Here is a 20,122-nt window from a genome sequence, read left to right as displayed (position 1 = left end):
ATATATATATATATATATATATATATATATATATATATATATATATATATATATATATACACACACACACACACACACACACACACACACACACCCCCCATGGAATATTACTCAGCCATAAAGAATAATATAATTATGGCATTTGCAGGCAAATGGATGCAGTTGGAGAATATCATGCTAAGTGAGATAAGTCAGTCTCAAAAAACCAAAGGACGAAAGATCTCACTCATAAGCGGATGATGACACATATAGGGAGTAGGAAGGGGGCAGGAAAGGAGGAAGGAGGGACTCTATAGAGGGATAAGAGGGGTGGGAGGGGTGGGGGGGGAAAATAACAGAATGAATCAAAAACTATTACCCTAGGTAAATGTGTGATTACACAAATGGTATGCCTCTACTTCATGTACAAACAGAAACAAGATGTATCCCATTTGTTTACAATAAAAATGAATTAAAAAAAAAAGAAAAACAGTGACCTCTATAAATTGCTTAAGGCAAGTCAGCATTGTATACTCTGCTGAGAACTTTCCCAACTAAACTTTTTACCCATTTTGCGGGGGTGGGGGGGGTGGGGGAGGATTAGCCAGCTTTTTATTATTGATTTTGTATATTTCCTTATATATTATGGCAGAATATGTGTGTGTGTGTGCCTTGCAAATATATTCTCCCACTCTGTGGCTTACCTTTTTACTGTTTCTGTTGTTTTTGATGAATGGATATCTTAATTTAGTCCAATTTATATTTGTCTTTGTGTTCTGTTGAAGAAATTTTTCATTTCTTGTATTTTCTTCTAAATTTTGTTTTACTTTTCTTGCTTTTATTTATCATTTATCTAGAATAAACTTCGATCTATTGTGTGAAATAGGAGTTCTGACTTTTTTTAAATACACATGTCCAATTGACACGGAACCATTTATTGAAAAGACTTGTCATAAAGGTGGTCACTTATATAAGTCTGTTTTTGTGGACACTAGATTTTGTTCGATTGGCATATTTACCTGTTTTTGCTTCAGTACTACACTACCTAAATTATTGTAGCTTTATAATAAATTTAACATTTGGTAGTATAAATCCCCCAACTTTGTTCTTCCCTTTAATATTATCTTGGTTATTCTTGGTCTACCATATTTCCATATAAATTTTCAAATTAACTTATCCATAGAAAAATAAATACAGGAGAAGAAAATTATGTTGGAATTGCTTTGAATTTATGGAACAATTTGGGGTGAATTTTATCTTTATAATATGGAGTCTTCCGTGCCATGAATTTGGTAAATTATTCCATTTGGGGGGGGTCATCTTTATGCTCCCCCATTATTTTCATTGAGTGTTTTGCACATCTTTCATTGAATTTACTTTGTAGATATTTGTTGCTTTTGAATGCTAATTTTCTTATTTTTATTTTAGCATCTTTATTAGTAATTATGAGAGGATCCCCCTTGGTCTTTGATCATTTCATACTGTAACATGTATTCTGGATGTTGGACGTGATAAATAAAAACAAATAACAGCAGCAGTAACAACAAAACTGCATAGGCTCCAGATTCCTTTTTTCAGAGAGCTGATTTTGTTCTTGGCCTGGTGGTATTAGGGCATTCATTCTTTTAGGTCAAGGCTGGGTTACAGTTTGGTTAAGACCCCTAGTTTTCCCTGTTTGGGGGCCACATTCCTCCAGGGTTTTCAATTGAGAGCCTGTGTGTTTACTGCCACCACCCTTGTGAGTTATACAGTCCCAAGAATTAAAAAAAAAAAATTCACTCTTGATTTCCAGAAGTCATCATCTTCGCTTTCTTACCTTTTCATATCTCATTGTTTCAGAATTCTGCAAATGTCTTGAAGTAAAATCACACATGTGGGCCAAGAGCCTTGGGTCTTCAGTTTTGTCTCTCTGAACTCCATGAGACTAAATGCTAAGCTCTTTTTTCTCTGTTCATTTGTGGCCCTCTGTCTGAAACAGGCCCGTTTTCCCATCATTTTGCTTCTTCACAGAATCAGCAAGTGCCCCAAGGAAAGAAAAGCTGTAGTTTATCAGCTCACTCCCTGGCAATTATCCCTTCCTCAGATTCCTAGTTTCTTCCATGCTCATTGCCTCAGCAGCTCTCTGATGCCTTTAAACAGATGGTGCTTTTCTTGTGTTTTATCAAGCTGTTCTAGTTTTCTTGGCATGATCATTGATCTGTAACAAATTGTTCCATCCTAACCAGAAATGGAAATTTGCCTTTCTAAACTCCACCATTGTTCAGGTTCTTCTAAGGGCACTTTGAAGCTCGATACTAGTCAAGGATAAAAAGAAGAAGAAATTTAGAGCAGTAATATTTCACATTTGATTATAAAAAAAGAAAACAGTGATACTTTGGAAAACTATTTCATTTGCTATAGATACACAGCAGAAGTGCATTAGCCATTCCCTTAAACCTGGGATACTTACTATATGAAGTGCTCCTGTGTATGAAAGCTCAGTATAGAACCCTAAGATTTAAACTCTTGCCTGTCACCAGCAATATGAAGTTTAATACTTAGAATCTTGCAGACCTAGGTTTATTTAAATAATTCATTTTATTTTTTATATTAAGAGCTAGTGTCTGACTCTGTTTTCTAGACTGGCCCTAAACTTTCTTCCTCAGTATGTTAAATAGCTGAGCTACAGTCACATGCCAGTGACCCCATCTTGAACTTATTATTTAATTTTAATGGTCATCTTTTATCTTCTACCTCAGTTTTATTTTATAAATTAACATTTGTTTATATTGTACTACAGGTCTCTTTTTGTCCCGTGTGAAATATATACAAGATAGTTTATTGTTTTTCCTTTTAGTAACAGTTTAATTTTAATAATTACTATGAAGGAGTTTTATCCTCTTCAGGATTTGGACAAAATATGTATATAATTTAGGATATTAACCTTTGTTGTCACAATTAATATTTTTATAAATTTGTATTAAGCAAGTTTTATTTTCTCTAATTTTTAAGCATTGCACATTTTAAAGAAGATATTTGGCTAGAAGTTACTTTTTGTCTGCTGTATTAGGACAAACATATCCTAAATATATATTGATAGTAACATATCAAAAACTAATCTATCATTTATGATTACTGAGAAAATAATGAATACTGACACCTCTAATTTATGTGATAATCTATTTGTGTTAGTTAAAAAAAATCATACATTTTTCTTCTTGATTTGACAAAACCAACCAAATATCTTTTCTCTCAATACAGGAAAAAATTATTCCATATTTATTACGACTTAGACAAATTAAGGATGAAACTCTTCAGGCTGCAGTAAGAGAAATTTTGGCCTTAATTGGCTATGTGGATCCTGTGAAAGGGAGGGGTATCCGAATTCTCACAATTGATGGTGGAGGAACGAGGTAAGAGTAGAAAAATAACTTTTAAAAACCACAGAATCAGTTCAGCCTTAGGCATCAAAAAAACTGATTTGATATAATTATATTATTATAAAATCAAATTCTAAGATACATGAAATTGATATTTTTATTAATTTACTATATGAGTCTATGAAATATTCCAACATATATTTGAATCACTTTTATTTTGATTTGATGTATATATTTTAATTTGATATTTTAAATCTTTTCGGTAGTTCATGAACTTATCAGCCATTATTCTTCAAGAATCTTAGCATTGTTTTATAATTTAAAGTGATAGTTAAAAAAAATTCTATGTCACGAACTCCCTGGTTCCCCATGTCTTCCCTTGCACATGCCAGTTCTGGTCCTATACAAGAAATAAATCCATTCTTTGTTCAGAAGATAATTTCATTATCAATCTTCATCTTACTACTTTAATCTTAAACTGTCTTTAAGATTTCTAGTGACTTCCTGTTGGCAGTATTAAGGCAAAATTCGAAACTCTAAATTTTGTGGTGCCTACTTTTACTGTTCTAGGAATGATCTGGCCTATATCATGTATTGGGAATAGAACTTTTCACTGATTTTTATATATTGTCCCAGTGTTAAGAATTATTTATATTGTGTACATGCCCTAATTTGACTTTCATTCGTCTTCTCATGTTCCTTCATGAAGTATATCCTGCCTTTGGCAAAGATTTAGAAATGAACAAGGTCAACAGTATTAGTGAATATACCTTACTGCAGAGGTTTGTCCTAAATTTACTGAATTTTAAAAAATGAATGAATGAAAGAGAGCTTAAAAATCTGACTAATAGCCAGGCATGATGGTGCACACCTATAATCCTAGCAGTTCTCAAGACTGAGGTAGGACGATTGTGAGTTCAAAGCCAGCCTCAGCAACTCAGCAAGGCCCTATCTAACTTAGTGAGACCCTGTCTCTAGATAAAATATTTTTTTTAAAAAATGGACTAAGGATGTGACTTAGAGGTTTAAGTGCCCTTGGGTTCAGTCCCCAGTTGGGAAAAAGTCTGACTAATGAACTACATAAAACACAAATATATAGAAGCACAGGTGATCATTGTATTGATAAGAGATGAAACCCCAATGTGTGACATCCCAAAGTTGGTCAGGGGAGGTTTTAGGTGTTTTTCAGAGTTGAGGTGTTTAAAAATATATCTTATATTTTTGTATTCTAATTCAAAGAATAAATCAAAATGTGTATTCTAGTACTCATTTTTAAATGTGCTGCCATACCACAGGTTTGATACCTTTATTTAGATATTGGATTTTAAAAAATGATCCTAAAAGTTTGGTCAGGTAATTTTTACTGATGATGACTTGTATATTAGTTTTCATGTTAGTATACAAACTACAAAAGCAGTTCATAGGATTATTTTATTCAATGACTTGAATTAATTTTTCTTGAAATAGGAATTCCCATTTTGCATTTGATTTTTTTTTTTTTCCCCCCTTAGGGGTGTGGTTGCTCTTCAGACACTGAGGAAATTAGTTGAACTTACACAGAAACCAGTTCATCAGCTCTTTGATTATATTTGTGGAGTAAGCACAGGTAATGATTATTAGTCTAAAGATCATGGTTATTCTCTGAAGTGTTGGGCATTGATTTCATGTTTTGATGATGAGTAATCTTTCAGTTTGCTTAATGAACCTGTAAAGATGTTTATTGTAAGTAAGTTACCATTCAGAAAGATTTTAGTGTCCTTTTGTAATACGTTTTCAATAAACCACCATGACAATGGCAGATTATAAATTATTGCTTTAGGGTATATTCATTGTAAGGAAAGTGATGAAGCAGAAGGCAAACATTGTACTTGAATGAATAGAAAATTAAAGGTGGATAAGGTTTTACTTTTTTTTGTGAGAGGTGTCTCTCAATGAGAAGATTGCTCCCTGTATCATTTTTATATTGTTGTTTGGAGCCAGAATTTAAATTGAAAAATGTGAGAATCTGTGCTTTTAAAAAGCTACTTTTAGTTGGACATGTAATGCCAGTGACTGAGGCAGGAGGATCACAAGTTCAAAGCCAGCCTCTGCAACTTAGTGAGAACCTGTCTCAAATTAAAAATGTTTTAAAAGCCAGGGATGTAGCTCAGTGGTAGAGGGCCCTAGATTCAATCCCCAGTACCAAAAGAAAAAAGGAAAGTTCCCTTTAAATATTGCTAGTTGGACCAGGCGTTGTGGCGCATTCCTGTAATCCCAGCTACTCTGGAGTCTGAGGCAGGATTGCAAGATGAAAGCCATCCTCAGCAATTTAGCAAGGCCCTAAGCAACTTAGTGAGACCCGTTCTCAAAAAAATAGAAAGGGCTGGGGATATAACTCAGTGGTGAAGTACCCGTGGTTAAATCCCCAGTAGGAGGGAGAGTCGGGTAGGAAGACCTGGAGGTGGTTGGTATAGTATAAACTTTCTCCTCCCTTTTCTCTTTAGTTAAGGGTTAGGCCAATTAGACACACTAGGTGGCGGTGTTTCCTTCCAGTTACAGCTAGCACATGAAATCAGCTATTTAAAAGGAAATCCCAGAGTGTTTAATTTCTTTAATTACATTGGTTCTAGAACCAACTTGAAAGAATAGTTGCTTAATGAATTTGTGAGTTATTAAATATATTGTGTTCTATGACTAGAACTAAGTAATTTTTGTTAGAAAGACAATTATCAACCATGATTTCTTTCTTATACATTTAATGTAAAGAACATTTTAATATATTTAAAAATTTTTATAATATCATCTTGAGGTAGTATGTATTTAATCATTTTTGGGACCTGGTAAAGCCCTTTACATGTGTTGTCCCAGTACAAGGGGCTTAAGTATTTTAGTTATTATTTTTTCCTATTTTACTGGTAAAAAAATTAGGATTGAGAAGTGAAGGAATTTGTCTCAGGTGACATAGCTAGAATTGTCCCAGTATTAAAGCTAAAATTTTAGCCAGGTCTATGACTCAGAAGATCTTAAAATTATAAGTACAGTAACATCAATGCTTATAAAAACTAAGACTTCTTTCTTTCAGGAGCCATATTAGCTTTCATGTTGGGATTGTTCCACATGCCCTTGGACGAATGTGAAGAACTTTATCGAAAATTAGGATCCGATGTATTTTCACAAAATGTCATTGTTGGGACAGTCAAAATGAGTTGGAGCCACGCATTTTACGACAGTCAAACATGGGAAAAGATTCTTAAGTAAGTTATGATTCTTCTAAAACATGTTCTAATTATGTAGGTGTATGTGCATATTATAGTTTTTAAAATACAAAAAATAAAGATTCTTAAATTATTAATACCACTAATTGGAGATCATCACTGTTCCTATTTTAATGAGCCACATTATAATCATAAATTCTTAGGTTCATATGCATGATATTTGCATGTAAAAGTTAAAATTACCTTTTTAAAAATATGAGACTATTTTGTACATAGTGGAGGACAATCGCACACTGTTCTCAAGTCATTATTCCAAGATCTTTAATAATTTTTAAATTTCATTCAATATTATGAATCAAAAAGTTTAAGTTGAAAGTAGAAACTTAAAATCAACTGCAATCCCATTGTTCAAAGCTATAAACCTTGCAATATATTTCCTTCTAGGTTTTCCTAGATTGTATACATTTTTATATACATTTTGTAGAGCTGACACTATAGTTGTAAATTGATAGCCTTTCCCTTTTTTTAGCTTTATTTAAATTTCTTGATACATTTTAAAATGTTACATTATATTCCGGAGTATGGTTCTACTGTGTTTTTTTAACCATTTCCATTTATGATATTTATGGACATTTAAGACATTTATATTGCTTTTAATTTTTTGTGATTGTGAGCATTGCTTTGGTAGGAAACTTTAAATTTCTGCCCACATTTCAGAATATACCAATAGATCAGTTTGTAAGACACATAATTATTGAATCAAGTAATTGTTGTCATTTTAAAATATTCATCATTTGGAAATAGAGAATATATAAAGAAAATTATCAGTAATTCTACTAAGATCAAAAGCATTACCAACATTTCTTTCTAGAATTTTCTGGAGGGGGTTGTGTATGTGTGTGTGTGTGTGTGTGTGTGTGTGTGTGTTTCATTCCCTTCACAATTGGGGATGTAGTTTGGTATCTGCATTTTCATTTAACATTTGTCACAATCTTTTACAGTCTCATTAATATTTTTGAAACATGCTTTGACGGTGTTCACTATTCCCTGCTATTTTTTATTTAAAAAATTACTATTGGAAAAGAAGGATGCTTAAGACTTCATTGTAGTTCAAAAGACAGTTTCCATAGACATCTTACATCTCTACTTAAATCTCTGATCATAGCTTTAAGGAAAATTTCTAGAAGTGCAATTTGGTGTCAGAGGGTATGCATGTTTAAAAATCTTAAAAGTAGATAATATAAAACAGATTGCCCAGATTACTTACCTACCAGAATCAATCTGTATTTCTATCCTATGAAATATTCATGAACACACAACAATTTAATGTTTAAAAATATATCAGTTTGACAGTTTTTGAAACTGGTATTTCAATTGAAGTCACTTTATTAGTGATTTCAATATTGTTTGTTTTCTGACTATATTCTTTTGTGAATTTTGAGGCAAGGTCTTTGCTCATTTTACTGTCAGGATATTGCACTCTATATTGTATTTATAACCATATATTGAAAAATGCTTTCTAATTACTCATCTTTTTAATGAAGAAAATTTAAAACCTTCTTTTACCATATCTTTATAATGATTTTAGCTTTGCTTTCACACTCAATCTTTTCTACCCTGAAAGTAGGTACATATTTACATTATTTTCTATTCCTAAGGTTCTATTAAACTTATATTCTTAGGTCACCTGAAATTCATTTTGACATGTGTTATAAGAGGGTCAAACTGTATTATTTTCTCATATTAATTCAAATGTCCCCAGTATCTTTACCAAGTACGTTTTTTTTTCACTGATTTGAAACACCATCTCTATCTTATCTGTCTGCATAAGAGTATAATGTCCAATCTTTTTTGTTTTTTTTTTTATTTATTTTTATATAAATTCACATATTTGCATATTACTATTTCATGTTTGCTTTTTCAAAGACTTCTTTATTTTTAATCATAGCATTAATAAACTAAATATGGTTAATTTTTCCTTTCTTTGATTTTCTCTTAACCTTTACAGCAAAGCAAACTAACTCTTAAAACTTAGTAGCTTAATTAAAACAATTACGATTTAGTCTCCATGATTCTGTGATTTGATTCAGCGTTTCTTCTATTCTTGCCTGAATTCAGTTTTGCTACTGGTAACTGGTAGCTTAGTTAATATGGCTGGGACAGCTGGGTCTCTCTTCACATGGTCATTTCTATCCTGGGTTTCATCTCTTCATCTCAGATCTCAGAGTTCCCAGAGAGGGTAATCCTCAGTGCATAATCACTTATCAGGACTTAGTTTTATCTCATGTTTGCTTATGTCTCAACCAAGGGTCTATGTGGGAAGGGGCAATATATAAAGACATGGATTTCAGGAAGTGTGATTCATTGGGGGCCCTATTGTTATACCCTACCATACCTACCCTCTGGTTCTTTGTTTATCATGACTTTTTTTTTTTTTTTTTATCTCATTGTTTTTTGAGAACACTTTTGAGTTGTTGTTTTTTCCTGTGATAATGTCTTTGTGTTATTTTATGGGCAGCGTTTTAATTATAGCATCAGTAGCATCTGATGAGAATATTTAAATATTTTGGTGTTTTTTTGACATAAGCAATTATCATTTGTTTCTCTTCAAATTTATACTCATAACTCATTAAAGCATTTTAACTCTTTTAGTAAAACCAAAGTTTTAACAACAACAATAACAAAGTTTAAACTTAGCTTGAAAGTGTGAATGCAGCATGCTCCCAGAATTTCTGTTCCAAATTTAGACCAGCGTTTGCAGCAGAGTAAACTGAGTTGATCTTCATGTAAAAGATCAGCTTGGGAAAGATAAGGACCTTGTTCATTTTGTAAAGTATTACACTAGTATTTTACACTGATGTTTATAAAAGTTTGTAAAGAGTAGATCACCAAGCAATTTGTAAATATTATGCTTATTGAAACTCACTACCAGTTGAGAAACTTGAGTGTGGTTTGAAAAAAATGTCATTGGGAAAATATCTACTTAGAAGGATGGATAAAACCATAGTATTTATATTTAGTCAGGGAGAATAATCTTTAAGTCTGAAAAAAAAGTCCGCATTGAAATTAAATTCCCTTATATGGAATTGTAAAAATTGTGACCCATTAGGTTCAAATACCCGCTGAGATGTTTCTAAAAGCATTTTTTATGACATCAGCTCTGTGTTACCCACTAAAGCAAGTTTAATGTCTAAATGTCTGGACCTGGTTTTTAGGTAACTATGCTGTATGTGGAATACTTCTGCAGTCTTTTTAAAATTTTACCTTCGAGATTACACCCAGGGGCCCTCTACCACTGAGCTAAAACTCTCTGCTGTCACTGCTTTTTAGATTTTTTATTTGAAACTGAATCTTGCTAAGTTACCCAGGTTGGGCTTGAACTTGGAATCTTTCCTGCCTCAGCCTGCTGAGTTACTGAATTAACAGGAATGCACCACTATACCTGGCACTCCTGCAGTCTAACACAACTTCTATATTCTGCCAACAGGAACCTAAAAACAATAGATTTATTCTATTTTATGCCTTTGCCATATATAGGTACTGGCTTTCAGGATGTTGCCATCTTTCAGTATCTTTCTCAAATTACACTTCCGTACATCTTTCTCGGTTACTACATCCTATGTTGATTTTTCCACCTCAGAACTATACTTATAGTCTGAATCAGGGGTTAATAAACCACTGCATATTGCTTCATATGCATTAATTGGATTATAAGCCTCTTAGGGAGATTGTTATATTTCTTTTTGTTCCTTATAGTACTGAAAAAGCCATAGGCAAATAGTAATTTAATAGTGCATATTTTGGGCTGGGGATATGGTTCAGGGGTAGAGTGTCTTAACAATGTCTGGCAGTGTTGAGGCCCTGGTTTGATCCCCAGCACCATCCGGAAAAAAAAAAAAATAGTACATGTTTTGCTGTGCATGGTTGCACACATCTGTAATCCCAGTGACTTGGGAGGCTGAGACAGGAGGATTGAAAGTTCAAAGCCAGTCTCAGCAACTTAGTGAAGTCCTAAGCAACTTAAGGAGACCCTGTCTCAAAATGAAAAATAAAAAGGGCTGGAGATGTGGCTTGGTGGTTAAACACCCTGGGTTCAATCCCTGGTGCTAAAAAAGAAAAAAAGTTCATGTCTTCTGATTCTTAAGAAAGAAAATCATTTTGACATATATTATTTCTTATCATTTAATAAAGGGATAGAATGGGTTCTGCACTAATGATTGAACAGCAAGAAACCCTACATGTCCTAAGGTAAGTGTAGTGTATTATCTTAAAAAATATCCATTTGTAACAAGGTCTGACAAAAACAGTTATTCTGAGGGCTCTTTTGTTAAGGAAAAAATTGTTAAGAAATTTCTTCTAATAGATTTTATTAATTCCCTATACATTGAGTTACTCTATGAAGATCCAGGATGTGATGATTAGATCTTTTCTGTATCTAGTAAAAGTATAACAAAGGTTTAAAAACATGAAAGTCTGAGACTAAAAGTAAGGAAGAATTATTTTGTCATAATTAAATTAGTGACTTAAGGAAAGTTAGCATTTCCTCCCCTAGATTTTTTTTAAAGAGAAAATTTATGTATCATATATAATCTCAGTGTGGCTCCTCATTTATTTATTTGTTTTGAAGCCTAATGATCTGAGTACTGCTTTTCTGTTTTCTTTAATAATACTTGTTTGATTAAGGAATATAATTCATGTGCCTAAGAATTCCATGTAGTTTGTATTTATTCTCGGATGACAAACTGTAATGAAAAAAATCAAACAAATACGGCTCCCTCTGTTGCTCTTGAGCTCTGGCGTTTCATACTTTCGTTCGTTGTGCAGTTATCAACTATGCATCCGTTGTGGCAGCACTGTGCTGGGCACTTTGGACATATTTGTAAGCAAACACAGACATGGAGTTTGTAGTCCTGTACGGCAACATAGCTAGTCATGAAATAATTACACAAATGAGACATACTCTCTTGAATGAGATCTGTGAAATACAGAAACAGTTCTCTCAAAGCACATAGTTAAAGGGATGTAAAGTGAGGCTACTTTGAGATCTCATCGTGAAGGCTGATGAGTAGGAGCATTTCTGGCAAAGAGACAAAGGGAATGGGCTGTGCAGGAGGAGTCATAGAGAATTCCAGGAACTGAAAGAGTTCCTGAAGGCTACAGCTCAAGAATCCAAGGGCAGCATGTGGGATAAAGCTGGCACAGTAGGCAGATCAAACTGTGCACAGGGCCTTATAGGCTGTGATAAAGAAAATGACTTAACTCTTTTGGGAGGACCCTGGGATGAACTCTATGCCTCTTCTTTCCCTATATCTTAGGGTTCCTTTTGTTTGCTTGCTTCCAAATCACAGAAGTTATTAACTTTGAATAAAGAATAGAATGAGCATGAGGAAACTTCATCCACATTAAAAAGTGCTTCGTTAAATAAATGGAGTAGTCACCTACACATGTAATACCTATAATAATTTTTACCTGTAATAATTATAGAAAGACCCTCTGAACTTCAGTGTATGGCCAACTCTTAACCATAGCAACCTAGAGACAGAGGAATTATAGGAATTCAGGCTATGACTGGTTTATTAAATAGCAAAGCAAATGGGTCCTTGGCAGGGCTTGGCATAGGACACTAAAAACTTTGGCCTTAGTATATTTCTGCCTATTAAGGGTATATTGCAGATCATCATACAACACATTTTACATACATTCAATGTACAGCAGTAAAATCTGAGATGTGTGGTGATTGGTGTTAAAGTTTTTTAATAAAAGTTATCAGCTACCAAAATGTATAAATGCATTCTACTGTCATGTACAACTAATTAGAACAAATTTAAAAAATTAAAAAATCAGTACCAAGTTTTAATAATGGATCAGAAAGCCCTATGAGTTTGTGAAGCATTATGTATGTTTCATCTTTACTAAAGTCATAATACTTACAGAGAGCACAAAACAAAGACTAATTTGTAAATAAAATGTGAAATAGTGTACTTATTAATCTTTAAGACATTTTTATTAATCATTACTTCTGCTATGTCAATTATCACATAAGGATTTAGAAATATATGCCTTCTTGACTGTCTGATGTCAAATTCAATTATACAGTCAATGTATCTTTTGTTTTTACTCTCTTCTAATATTTTTCTCAGAATTGTCTCAGTACTTATATCTGTTGGGCCATACAGAAATATCTAATTTAAAATCTTTTCTCAACTTTATATTTGTGTCTTTTGGAGAGTTGTAGATTGTTCATTCATACTACACGGTAGCATTTAACTACAGATCCCAAGTATTGCTGCTTACAGTGGTGGTGTTCACTTTTTAATTCACTAGGTAGCTGCTGTAAGTACCATAGTTAACAGAGGAATAACGCCAAAAGCCTTTGTGTTCAGAAACTATGGTCATTTTCCTGGATCAACTCTCATTATTTGGGAGGCTGTCAATATAAAATGTGGCAGGCCATTCGAGCCTCATCAGCTGCTCCAGGCTACTTTGCAGAATACGCATTGGGAAATGATCTTCATCAAGTAAGTTGACATGTATACCCATCTTTTACAATTTTACATGATTGAAAGAATCAGCATTTATTAAATGTCACTCAACTTTGTAAGGATCAATCAAGATGACTTCTTCATGTTTTTATATTTTAAAAGATGTGCAATTCATTATATTTTTGTTTGTGTTAATTTATAAGTCTTCTGCTTGAGAATATAATTTAGGAAAGTTTTTGAAATATTCTATACAGTGTGGTTTGTAGCCAATTATGATAATTTTATTGATGAAAAAATGTGGTAGTTATTTGTGGTTAGCTTTCAAACATAAAAATTAATATGAAGTAGATTCCAGCAAATGCAAAAGTCTGTTTGACAATTTTGGAGAGTATGATTTGAAGGAGACTTAAACATTCATTAAGTTAGCTATGTACCAAACACTTGTTTAATTTTTTACATGAATTGTCTCATTTAATCATTGCTATTTATGAGACAACTACTTCCATTGTACAAGTAAGGAATTGGGGTCTTAAGAAAGGCTAAGAAATTAAACTAGAGTCACAGCTATTCAATGGCAGGATGCTATCTATAGGTTTAAAATTATTGTTAAATTATTTGTAGACTTGAGTATTATTTCTGGTCATTCTTTTTCTATTATGTACACTCATTTACTTCATTTCTTTCTGTCAAGTTTTCTCCACTCTGTGGAATTCTTTTTTGTTTTGTTTTGTTTTGTTCGTTTTTGGTATCAGGGATTGAACCCAGCGGTGCTTAACCAGTGAGCCACATCCCCAGTCCTTTTTATTTTTTATTTTGAGACAGGTTAGGTGAAGTTGTTAGGGCCTTGCTAAGTCGCTGAGGTTGGCTTTGGACTTGGAATCCTCCTGACTACGCCTCCTGAAGCTCTGGGATTACAGGTGTGCATCACACCTGACTTGGAGCTCTTAATCTATAACTTTAATCTATAACTTAATAAATGATAAAAATAAAGCCAATAGCTTATTTTTATATGATGTCTAAGTTAGTTTTTTTAGCTTTTTTATATGATGTCTCACTTAAAATTAATCTCTTTATATAGTCTGTAATCTTAACTTTCCCCTCCAGTTTGTGTGTTCTCTTTACTTAGTAATTAAAAGTCTATTGAGAAAAAAATATTGTTGACAAGGATTTTCAGATAGCATTACTTGTACATAGGTCTTTATAAACTCTATGTTGGTTATAAAGCTTCCAAATTGTTAATGGTTAATTCTAATTTACATGTATCATTATTAAACAACTAAAATATTTTATCAATTTTATTTTCTCCTATGTTTTGATAGAATAGCTTAGATGTATTCTAAAATGTCATGGTCAACTTAGCCTACTTTCTTTTTAATCTTTATAAAAGTAATATAATCTTGTAGTTAACACATTTTGTCTTTGGAGTCATTTCAAACATTTTCCTACTTGATCAAATCAGTCATTGTTGAATTATGTAGTGCACTTCCCTTCTTGCCTTTCTTTTATTTTCCTTCTACCCCCTCAGGGCAGCAAGTGCTGGCTGTTGAATTTCTTTCTGACATTGATTTCAGAATTTATTGGTCACTGCAAAGGTTGATTTTAATGTGTAGCTTGCTGTCTTTAACTACTACTTCACCCTTTCTTATTTTATTCTTGCCATGTCATAAGTGGAAAACTAACTTAGACAATGTGTTTAAAATAGTGTAGGTTATAACTGTAAGATGGTCATCATGGTACAAACTTCTCACTTATGCCAAATATCAGCAAGAATCTCAAATAATGAATTTGGATAACTGCATTTGGGATCAAAGGTTTCCAGATTTCAAAAGAAGTTAGCTTGCCCAATGGGGTGGTGCAGTTTGGGAGGCTGAGGCAGTAGGGTCTGGAGTTCAAAGCCAACCTCAGCAATTTAGGGAGGCCCTAAGCAACTCACTGAGACCTTGTCTCAAAATAACATTTTAAAAAGGGCTGGAGATGTGACTCAGTGCATAAGTACCCCTGGATTCAATCCCTAGTACAAAAAAAACAACAACAAAAAAAGTTATCTCATTTTCTCTTTATTCTTTATCTAAGAAGGAAAAGTAGTTCAGATGTTTAGTTCAGTCTTTCCTGAATTTGTGTGTGTGTGTGTATGTGTGCGTGTATTTGTGTGTGACAAAGTAACTCAGTGGTTCTTTTTCTATTTCAGGTAGACTAGTGATACTTCTTTTCATGCTTTGCCATTTTTATATTGATGACCAAACCATTCAATTTATTATGAGCTACAGATTTTAAAAGTTCCTTATATAAATTTTTGTAAAGTACATAACCATGTAAACAGAGGATGTAATTTCATGTAAATCATCCAGAAAAATTGGCACACTTAATAAGAACATTCAAGTGAATCTGAATCTAAACAACCTACTTAAGCAATAGTTTCCATTCTCTTCTTCCAAAACTTGAGGAAGAAGACATGGGGTTTTTTCCCTCAAAAAACAACTAAAAAGATAGATAAGAATATTCTAAGCTAGGCGTTTTGGCATACACCTTAATCCCAGCTGCTCAGGAGCCTGAGGCAGGAGGATTTCAAGGTCCAGGTCAGCCTGCGCAGCTTAGCAGTATGTCTCAACTTTATTAAGGACTTGGGTTGTAATTCAGTGGTAGAGCGCTCGCCTTCCACTCATGAGGCCCTGGGTTCAGTCACCAGTACTGAAAGAAAAGAATATTCTGAAGTGTGAATGATCATGATTGCTTAAAAAAAAAATTCAGATGAATTTCCTGCTTCATTCTGATCCTTCAGGAGTTTTCAAAATTAACACTAACTCACAGTACTTACTACAACCTTCTTATCCTAAATCCTTTGAATAATTATATTCAATTATTTCCAGTCTCATTTTTAAAATCCCTTTTAACTGTCATGTCTGACATATGTCTTATTTTAAGTTACTTTATATCCTTTTGGAGCCAGGTAGAATATAAATTATAGGTTAATATTCTATTTGAGCAGTTACTGAAAGTAGTGCTGTAATTAAGAGGTATGAGAAGATGGATGGGAAGATTTCATTTGCTTTTGACTATAAAAAGAATATTATTATAGTACTTACAAAGTGTGTTACGTGTTCTAGAAAATGGTAAAGTAGGAAGAATTCTTTTTGACTAGGTTTCCTTTACCTCCTGCCTGCCCAAATAGTAGCATATTTTTCTTGAAGTAGTGCTTTTTACACATACCTCTTTTCTATCTTCACCTCCAAGATTAAATTGTTCATTCCCTATCTTTAAAGGAAGAATGTGAAAATGAACTAACTCTAAGGGTTTTTTGAGGGGAGGATGGATTGAATTCAGGGCCTCGGATATGCTAAGCATGTGCTCTACCACCAAAGTACACTTGAATCCATCACACTGATGACAGCTTCTAATATATCATTCTCTTGACTTGTTAATATTTTAAAAGATTATGTTCACAGCTTAGGATACATTAACCTAAAAAATAGACAAAGTTTCATATAAATGTTGCAGGTGAAGTATGTTTTTAGCAGAAAGAGCCTGCCCAACACCTACCAAATTATGTCCGTGCTGGGTCACAACTAATAATTTTCATTATAACTAGACATAAATGTAGTGAGTGCTGACTCAGTGCGAAATACTGTGCTAGCTGGAAGGATATAGGTTTTAATAATAGATTGTATATTATTTGTGCTTCCTGGATCCTGTCCTCAAATAACTCAGACTAGAAGACTATACCCATTGGTTATAAATGAAATAAAGTAAATTCACTAATAAAAATACATACAGTTTTGAGAAGTAGTATAGATATTCTGTCAGGGTCATCTTTACAAAGAAGTTGTCAACTGAGTTGATGTATAAAGAATGAATAGTTGATTAGGGATAGAATGAGATTGGTAGGGCTGGAGATGTAGCTCAGTAGCAGATTGCTTACCTAGCATGTTTGAGGCTCTGAGTTCTATCCCTGGTACTACAAAAAATGAGAGAGAAAGAGAGAGAGAATGAGAATGGGAAGGAAGAATGGGGAATGATTGAATGTAACTATTGCCACTGAATCATACTCTTTAACATGACCAATTTTATGTTACATGTAGTTTACTACAATAAAATTTAAACTAAAAAAAATGAAAAGCTGAGAAGAGTTATTGATATTATCCATTCGTTAGTTCCTGATAGGTGCCCTGATTTATGATATGAAATGATTAAATATACATTAAAGTAAAAAAAAAAAAAACTCTACTAAGCAAACATACAGTATACTATAGTTAAGACACAGTCCTCTGTATTTGTGTAAAAGATAATTAGCAAATTAGTCAGTTCATTTTTCCAGTTCTTAGCACCTAGCATTGTGCCTGGCATGTGCTAAGTCCACAGTAAATAATATCCATAAATAAAAGTACTCAAGTGAATGGAAGGGCTACAGGAAATACCATAGACATAACAGCCTGAGGACCTACCAGTAGAAGAGGTGTCTGACAGGAGTAAGCTAATATAAGCAAACTTAAGGGATGGTATGCCCCACCACTAGACTAGAATCAATACCAAAAATCTTAATTACTATACTACTTTGATAAAAAGTGGGCAAAGAACAGAAATTTACTTTGAAAACTGACTAGTGAAACCATTAGAAACCTGGAAGTTTTTAAGTTTGGGATTGATTTTGCTATTATCAATTCTGCTAAACCTTTTTTGCCCTTTTTTTTTTTTCTGTCTTTTCTAAGCCTCTTTACAGGCTTTATAATAATGGAAAAGTATTTTGTCTAAATATCCAGTTGATAAGAGTGTAACAAACGTAGACTTTAAGATAAAATGTTTGATAATTTTTTGGCTAAATTAGAATTAAATGTTACCTCTGCTATGAGATGAATATCATTCTAGTGTCCTATTAATTTAAAAGAAAGGAAAAAGTTGAAAGATTAAATTAAAATTCATATTTTAAAAGTCTTTAGGAAATATTTATTATTACCTCCATTTAAAAACTCAAGTCAGTTTTTACAAAGTTCAATAGTACAAATACCTAGCCAATTTATGGCTTTCAATAGATTTATAAGAAAACTAATTTTTAAATTTATTTTTATTGTAAACAAATGGAATACATGTCGTTTCTGTTTGTACATGAAGTAAAGGCATACCATTTGTGTAATCATACATCTACATAGGGTAATAGTGTTTAATTCATTCTGTTATTTTTTTCTTTACCCCTCCCACCCCTCTTATCCTTCTATACAGTCCCTCCTTCCTCATTCTTGCCCCCTCCCACCCACTATTATGTGTCATCATCTGCTTATCAGCAAGATTATTTGTCCTTTGGTTTTTTGAGATTGGCTTATCTCACTTAGCATGATATTCTCCAGTTTCATCCATTTGCCTGCAAATGCCATAATTTTATTATTCTTTATAGCTGAGTAATATTCCAGTGTGTGTGTGTGTGTGTGTGTGTGTGTGTATCACAGTTTCTTTATCCATTCATCAATTGAAGGATATCTAGTTTGGTTCCACAATCTGGCTATTGTGAATTGAGCAGCTATGAACATTTATGTGGCTGTATCTCTGTAGTATGCTGATTTTAAGTCCTTTGGGTATAGGCCAAGGAGTGGGATAGCTGGGTCAAATGGTGTTTCCATTCCAACTTTCTGAGGAATCTCCACATTACTTTCCAGAGTGGCTGCACTAATTTGCAACCCCACCAACAAAGTATGAGTGTACCTTTTTCCCCACATCCTCTCCAACACCTATCGTTGCTTGTATTCTTGAATCGCCATTCTAATTGGGGTAAGATGGAATCTTAGGGTAGTTTTGATTTGCATTTCTCTTATTACTAGAAATGTTGAACATTTTTTCCTATATCTGTTGATTGCTTGTAGATCTTCTGTGAAGTGTCTGCTCATTTCCTTAGCCCATTTGTTGATTGGAAAGAAAGCTAAATTTAAAAATAGTTCCTTTCAACTGGTGAATTAACTGTAGTATATCTAAGTAATGAAATATTACTCAGCAGTCAAGAGGAATGAATTACAAGTACAACTATATGGATAAATGTCAGAAACATTTTGTATGAAAGAAATCAACGTAGAGAATACTACTAAATAATTTCATTTATTTTGTTAATCTGATGTGTGACCTTGAAGAATAAATGAATGGGCGCATTTTAAGGATAAGAGGATTAAAGAATTGAGATTCCAAGGAGTTATAAAATATGTTGAAGTCACATGGGGTAAAATAATGACTTGAGGTGGAAAGAAGTCTATGAACCAGATGCTGACTTCATTCACCAAATGAGGAGTGCCTGGAGCTTAATGTGTAATGAAATAATATAGCTGCGTAGCAGAACCTTTAAAAAGTATGAGTTTTCCATGTTGCCCTAATGGTCTAGAAGAAATAGTAAAGAACAAATCAGATACTACAGTATACTCCAACCCTGAGATACTGGAAGTCCTATCAGGGAAAGCCACATTTCTGTGAAGTCAGAGGAAAATAGCACTTTCAGAAGAGATTACACTGGGAGTTTGAACTGCGGAACAGTTCAGTAAGAGCACAGGAGAGGGTTTAGGATATGGGAGAAGAGGAGAGCTGCATGAATGGGACAGAAGCAGAGAATGGAAGGCACAGTGGAGTTCAGAATGGCATGCAAATTTGGCCTCTGCTGTTTCTTTGAGGAAACTGGGCCTAATGTCCAGAAAATCTTGTCCCACCATCCAAGGTGATTGGTTTTCAGCAAATGCAGGCTCAGCTCAGGGGCTTCAAACTCTGCATATAATGGTAGCAGTCCCTAAAGCTGTAGGCACTATAAACTTTTTGGCGAGCCATAGAGTACACAGGTAATCATTTAGGTTTTTCTCAGTGAACTGAACCATATACTTGATACCAGAGAAAGCCAAGGCCTACTTCTCCTTGTTTTGTTTTGTTTTTTTTTGGCAATGCTAGGGATTGAATCCTGGGTATCACATGCTATGCATCACTTAATGAGTGCTCCATCCCCAGACCTAATTCTCACATTCTTAACTTGCTCTTTGATATATTTAGCTTAGGATTCTGCTATTTGCTATGTATTTACTGTTATGCTACTCTGAGTTTAGGAGTTTAGGGGTGATAAGCATTTAACTATATTACTAGATGTATATGGGGAAAG

General features: G+C 33.5%; 1 protein-coding gene across 1 annotated transcript in view; it reads left to right on the top strand.

Annotated features, from left to right (window-relative positions):
• Positions 1-20,122, top strand: part of Pnpla8 (patatin like phospholipase domain containing 8) — a 44,599-nt gene that overhangs the window by 14,445 nt on the left and 10,032 nt on the right. Inside the window, 7 exon segments of the mRNA XM_047562028.1 lie at positions 3,220-3,371; positions 4,850-4,944; positions 6,400-6,571; positions 10,724-10,749; positions 10,752-10,780; positions 12,857-12,935; positions 12,938-13,050. Of these exon segments, the coding sequence (XP_047417984.1) occupies positions 3,220-3,371; positions 4,850-4,944; positions 6,400-6,571; positions 10,724-10,749; positions 10,752-10,780; positions 12,857-12,935; positions 12,938-13,050 (666 nt within the window).

This window comes from Sciurus carolinensis, chromosome 8 (genome assembly GCF_902686445.1).
Source record: "Sciurus carolinensis chromosome 8, mSciCar1.2, whole genome shotgun sequence".
Taxonomy (NCBI): Eukaryota; Metazoa; Chordata; class Mammalia; order Rodentia; family Sciuridae; genus Sciurus; species Sciurus carolinensis.
Note: the sequence above shows the minus strand (reverse complement) of the source record. Positions and strands in the feature narration are given on the sequence as shown.